Genomic DNA, 6,292 nt, shown 5'->3' with positions numbered 1-6,292 from the left:
CTAAAAAGTGAAGGATGTCAAGAGGTTGTTAAGATGTCAAGAGAAAGATACAGAAATTGGACATGTGGTATCTAATTCTAAAAAGCCACAAATGAAATATAAAGGCTGGGTTGCTGGTTTCACAACATCAGAAGTCCATCAATGAAAAATAAAAATGAGAATAATTCTGCAAAAATCTGAAATTTGGTATACAATTATTCAGTTTGACAGTACCGAAATGAACACTCCTAAGGGATTTTACAAGATATCTGTCAATTATCACAACTTAAGAGATATAACACTACAGAAGGCTATATACTTTCTTGCATAACAGAGATCATTTCAAAAGCTATGGAAATTGTGGCAGTGATGAAATTGGAAATAACAGGTTTGCCAATTAGTAATAATGCGGAAAATCTACATGAACAATTGTTTCCCAAACCCAGAAAAAGTAAGTATGGAAAAACAGCTAGATTTCTAATTGACTGTAAGTCACCTAATGGCTTGATGCTGTGCAGATTTCCATGTCTTAGAGGAACGTTTCAAAAGTTTTTATTAAGTGCAATAGTAAATTGACTTTTTAGAGTACAGTGGGATTGGCTGACTTTGAAAAACAGAAAGCAACATGACTTTTCAGGAAGCATAAATGCATTCTAGATACAAAGAAAGTAATATATTGCAGTCTGCTAGAATAATGCAAAACAGAAATTAGTAGAAATACTGTCCTGATCTTATGAATGCAACTGGCCATACTTACTACCTCGCAGGTCTCATGGTTCATTCGTCAAGTTCTTGCTTCATGTGTACTTCATTAAAAGCTCTTAATTCAATTTTCACCTGTTTGCTCTATCAACAACTTCACTTTCACAGTGAGACTGCTCCCATGACATCAAGTGCTAAATAAAATCCTCAGCTTAATAACGGAATGATCTTCTCTTACTAATACTTGCAATAACTCACCTTGAATGGCAGGCCTAGTGTGACTCATTGACATTCCTGGGCCCTTAAATGACTCAGACTCAACTCTCAGGAGAAGAAATAGGACTGTCTTTGTCTGGGCACAACAGATAGAAACATTCATCAGGAAACTTTGCAATACGCCTTACTGTTCCCAAAGCAACGGATTTGCCTCTGTTTGCTTCAGGCTTTATCTGAGTAACGTGGTCAAAACTCTTAGAAACTTATACAATAATATCTACAATCAGTTCAGACTCAGCTCCAGGATTGCTTTTGGCTCGTAAAGGAGAAAGAGCTAGATTACCAGTCTCTTCATCCACAATGACTGCAACTGATTTGGCAGCTCTAACTAGACTTTCAAAACTAACCTTTCTGGTAACCCCCAGAAACTAAATTTTTCAAGCAAACAAATTAGCAAATTTTGGCTGCCTCTAAATTAGAAGGATTCAGATTTCATTGCACAAATCTCTTTCTATGGAAATCTCTTGACCTATTTACATCTCCGTTTCTGAATCAGGTTTCTTGTTGGTTGTTGTGATTAAATAGAAAGCATGGCTATCATGTTGAATTAAAATAAATTAAAGCTGTGCACTTTCCCAATTAGGCCTTTTGTGGGACATCTTTCATCAGGAAGACAGGCCCATCCATCAGTCTGAATTGCAAATACATTTTAAAAGCTTCATTCTCTCTTATAATTTAAAATTTCATAATTAGTTATCATGGGTGTGGTAGAGTTGCAAAATGTTGTCTGCTTATGTGTACAGTTGGAGTGCTTGAATCTACGACAGAGTCACTGGTTTTCAGAGGTTGGCAAACCCTGAGTTAAACTCCAGAACAACTGCAGGCTTGTGAATAATCAAATATATGAACTGAATTTGAATTGTTAATTAAATATTCTGTTTATTTCTATGCCTCAGCTACCCTCCCGTATATTACCTCTGCAGAAACAAATGAAGTTAAATTTTGTTCTTAGTTTAAACAACTAAAATTTTAGTCATAGTAATATTTCATACTTTTTTAGAAGCCAAAAGAGAAAATTGCCTTCTATTTAAGTACACAGGGTTTTTGCATTGTCACAGTACATTACATGGATCTGATGTTTAACATATAACTGTACTAATCTTTGTGGCAAATGTAATAACAAAAGAAAGTTGTTTGGAGATTTTTCTATTTTTATTTAAAAAAAAATAACAAAAATGTTTCTATTGAAGGACCACATGTAAAAACTATGGTTTCTCTGCACAGAGACCAAGGCTGCTTATTACCTACAGTATACTAGCTATGATGAACAGACCACCATAGTTGTGACAACTGATGTTGCTGCCTCCAGGGTAAAACAAAGGTTTACATATTACACAAGCAATTTAACTGTTTTCTAAACATATTGCCAAGACAGTGGGAGTTGGCAGCCAGCACTGTGTTTTAGGTTTTGGATACTTGGATTAGAACTGACTGCTGATTATAGACCTTTTTATGTGTCCTCTACGAATTACAAGCAACCTAGTAACCCAGCAAAGAATCCTTCGCAGCACTTAAACTTGTCTTCATGGCTTCCCAAAGATTACATACACAAATCATTCCACAAAAGTGGTGCAAGAGACTTGTGCATAGATAACTACATAAGACAATTGTCTTGTTCTAACTCTTAAAGAGTTCTCCAAAGTGAAATGTTTTATAATCCTTTTTGTGCAGTAGTCAGGAAAGAAATAAAAGAGTTTGGGCAAAGATTATCCACAAGAAAGAAACTTTTTTTTGGGTTCCAGCTGCAACACAATAAGGAACATAATTAACTTCACAATTCTTTGTGTTTTTCATTTGACTGCAGGGAGGAGATGAAAGAGGACTGTTAAGCCTTGCATTCCATCCCAATTACAAGAAAAATGGAAAGCTGTATGTGTCTTATACCACCAACCAAGAACGGTGGGCTATTGGACCTCATGATCACATCCTTAGGGTCGTAGAATACACAGTATCCAGGTATCATTAGAAGTCTAAAATTCACAAATTTTGTATTTATCAGCAATCTTCTTCAGTTTTGTATATCCTATTTCTAAAATGAACTCAGACTTACAAAGCACATACTTGGGCACTTGCAGAAAAATTATTGCTGATATGTATTTCAAACAGTATTTTTGGAATACCAGTAAGTATAATGATTTATCCTTTTTAAGATTTCTTTTTAATTATTCTGTCATTTTAAAATTATATTTATTTCCTACCTTGTGTATGGACAGCAAAATAATTTTTGTGAATGCTGAAAAATTGAAATTTCTCAGAAATTATTGTTGGGCATTTTTCTACCAAGTTAAAACATCCACCTCTTAAAGTATAATTTGAATGACTCAAGTTTATTTTTAGAAAGAAAACCTATGATAGTGAGCTGTGAAAACTGTTTTCATATCTTTGTATTGCAGGAAAAACCCACACCAAGTTGATATGAGAACAGCAAGAGTGTTTTTAGAAGTAGCAGAGCTACATCGAAAACACCTAGGAGGACAGCTTCTGTTTGGCCCAGATGGCTTCCTATACATTTTTCTTGGAGATGGCATGATTACTCTAGATGATATGGAAGAGATGGATGGCTTAAGGTACAAAAACTACCAATGGATAGATTTATGTGGTCTTCTCTTTTTGCACAGTATTTGGGGTCAGAACCAAAAATGACCAACAGTTGTCAGCACAAATCTTACCCTTTCTTTACTACATCACCCCAGTATTTTCAACACCTGAATTTAGCAGTTAATTTTCAGAACAGTCTTACTACTTAGAAACATCTTGTTGTAGTTGTGTGCTATCAGACCCCATAAACATTGGGTTTCATACATCACCAGCACATATAATTCTATTTAAACACCAATTAGACTTCTTTTTTTACAAACTATTATTCTATGAACAGGACAACTTTATTGAGCAAATGTTCTAACAGACACATACCAGAGTCAATAACAACACTGTATCCCTTAGGAAAATGTCTAGAAAATTTATGAAGCAATCCTGCTTTGGTTCTACCTATACAATTTTCTCAACTAGCTTTGACCCTGTTTTATTACATTATAAAATCATAGAATCATTTGGGTTTGAAGGGACCTTAAAGATGATTCAGTTCCAACTCCTCTGCCAGGGGCAGGGATACCTTTCACTAGATCAGGTTGCCCAAAGCCCTATCCTATGTTAGAGTTGCAAAGTGTTGGCCCAATATTTGCTTTAGTTTAGAGAAAGAGTGATACTGAGCCTTTACAGACCTAAAAGTAGTTGCTATGCTCAAAGGCTTCTTTGGCTCAGCAGAATAGCAGGTGCTCCTGAACCTTACAATCAGGATATCCTTAACACCAAGACCAGAGAGCAATTATTTTAAATTAATATAGAAAAAGGGGGGTGACTGAAACAGATGCTGTGATACAGAAAGTTGTTCTTGTTATCAAGTTACTCCCCAGCAGAATGGTCAGAGGAGTTCTAGTATAGATATAACAAGGCAATGTGTTGGTCAAAATGAATCTTTGATGGGTTCTGCTACAATTCTTAGGACTCTCACATACCATAAAAGACCAATCGGGACATGAATATTAAGTAAAGTACACGGTTTCTTTTGCTGGTTCACTGTAGTATTATATGGGTTAAATATACTAGTAAAATACTTTAAAAAGACAATTATTTTATCCTCCAACTTTCTCAGTGATTTTACAGGTTCTGTATTACGCCTCGACGTAAATACTGACCTGTGCAGTGTCCCTTATTCCATACCGCGGAGCAACCCACATTTTAATAGCACAAACCAACCTCCTGAAATTTTTGCACATGGACTCCACAATCCAGGCCGGTAAGTAAATTACAATTAAATTGAATTACTCTGGAGCAGGTACCGTTTTCAGTCAGAAATATTTTATTTAGTCTGGTAACAAAATTTTCATAATAAAGGCACTCATGAACCTTTCTAACAGCCACTCCTCCATCTTCACATACATGTCACAGTTAGAAACAAATGCGTATTGGAAAAGGGTAAGGAAGGAGATGAGAATGCACAGCTATTACAAGTCAAGACTGAAATGGAAGAAACAACATACTGGCTTTTTTTTTTCCCCCTCTATATTTTTTTCTTTATGAAACACGAGAAGTTAATGCAGAGAGCTGGTAAAACACAGCTGGGATGGGAATCTGAGAAATTAGAACAGTAGAATCTTGATTGAGAAAAAAAGGCACATAGAAAACAAATGAGAACATCTGGTGAAATCTAAACAATAACAAGGAGGAGAGCAACACTTTAACTAAACAACACATAATTCAGCAAATTAGGTGGGTGGTATTACTGAAGTGACATTTAAAGTCATGGTTTAAAAAATTCAGAAATTCAGAAGCTGTTCAGACAAGAGTTGACCATCAGACTTCTTAACAGTCAAAAATTTCTACACCATGTAAGTCAACTTATTTAGCTTGGTTAAAGCATTACTTATTTCCAGTGTTGCTGAGCAGAGTAGATTTCAACACTAAGTAAAAGCATAGTTTTACTCCATGTTATATAAAAATAGTGCAGGGATGGGAAAGATATTCTCTCTTATATTCAAATCTGATGCATCTCTCAGATATTTTGGCTCATTACGAAGCAGGTCCCTCAAATGTGTATGAGCCACAATGAAACAGTAATCCCTCAAAATGTGACGCTTCATACTATTGAAGCCATTCTACTGAATCCATATATCTCATGAATTTTCTTCTATTGTCTTGTCTTACAGCTGTGCTGTGGATCGCCACCCAACAGATGTAAACATCAATTTAACAATACTTTGCTCAGATTCAAATGGAAAGAACAGATCTTCAGCAAGAATCTTACAGATAATAAAGGGTAAAGACTATGGTAAGTTCCATCCAGGGTAAAGCTACTGGGAATAGTAGGTTTCTCTGACTATGGAATAATAAATAGAAAACGGAAAACAATAAAGGACCGTAAAGCCATGACAAGTAACTTACTGCATAGTCAGGATAGGTAACCTACATAAGACAGAACATATGAAAGTACAGTACAAGTAGATAAAAGATGAAAGACGAAACAAAAATTAAATGTCTGAACTTTGTTCTTGTTTTTGCAGAATATCATGTAAATAAGATTCAAGAAATATGCTAGTTGCTAGTCTCTCAAAGATCTCACTGTAATTGCAAATGATGGTTCATAAAGAAAAGATTTTGGAATATCAGGAAGTGATGAAAATGTATTCTTAGTCATTCACAAATAACCTTTTAAGGTACAGAATGGAAATCTGATGTAATGTGCCTCCTATAATGGAAAAAATGAGATAGACAACAACAGAACAAAACCAAACAGGGAAATGACTGAGCTCTGTTTAAATGTTACTAAAAATGAACA

General features: G+C 35.2%; 2 protein-coding genes across 6 annotated transcripts in view; one reads left to right on the top strand and one right to left on the bottom strand.

Moving 5' to 3' along the window:
* Positions 1 to 6,292, bottom strand: part of ANAPC10 (anaphase promoting complex subunit 10) — a 155,066-nt gene that overhangs the window by 29,499 nt on the left and 119,275 nt on the right. The window contains exon 6 of one of the 3 annotated variants that reach the window (XR_013949869.1): positions 940 to 1,033. The exons of the other annotated variants lie outside the window; for them this stretch is intronic. The gene's annotated coding sequence lies outside the window, so the exon portion shown is untranslated. The remainder of the gene's footprint in view (positions 1 to 939; positions 1,034 to 6,292) is intronic. 3 annotated transcript variants of the gene reach the window in all.
* HHIP (hedgehog interacting protein) overlaps positions 1 to 6,292 on the top strand; it is a 78,872-nt gene that overhangs the window by 48,752 nt on the left and 23,828 nt on the right. For all 3 annotated transcript variants that reach the window (XM_080588664.1, XM_080588663.1, XM_080588665.1), the window contains exons 5-8: positions 2,762 to 2,913; positions 3,351 to 3,524; positions 4,610 to 4,753; positions 5,664 to 5,785. In XM_080588664.1, coding sequence (XP_080444790.1) covers positions 2,762 to 2,913; positions 3,351 to 3,524; positions 4,610 to 4,753; positions 5,664 to 5,785 — 592 coding nt within the window. The remainder of the gene's footprint in view (positions 1 to 2,761; positions 2,914 to 3,350; positions 3,525 to 4,609; positions 4,754 to 5,663; positions 5,786 to 6,292) is intronic.

This window comes from Anser brachyrhynchus, assembly GCF_964034855.1.
Source record: "Anser brachyrhynchus genome assembly, chromosome: 4".
NCBI lineage: Eukaryota > Metazoa > Chordata > Aves > Anseriformes > Anatidae > Anser > Anser brachyrhynchus.
Note: the sequence above shows the minus strand (reverse complement) of the source record. Positions and strands in the feature narration are given on the sequence as shown.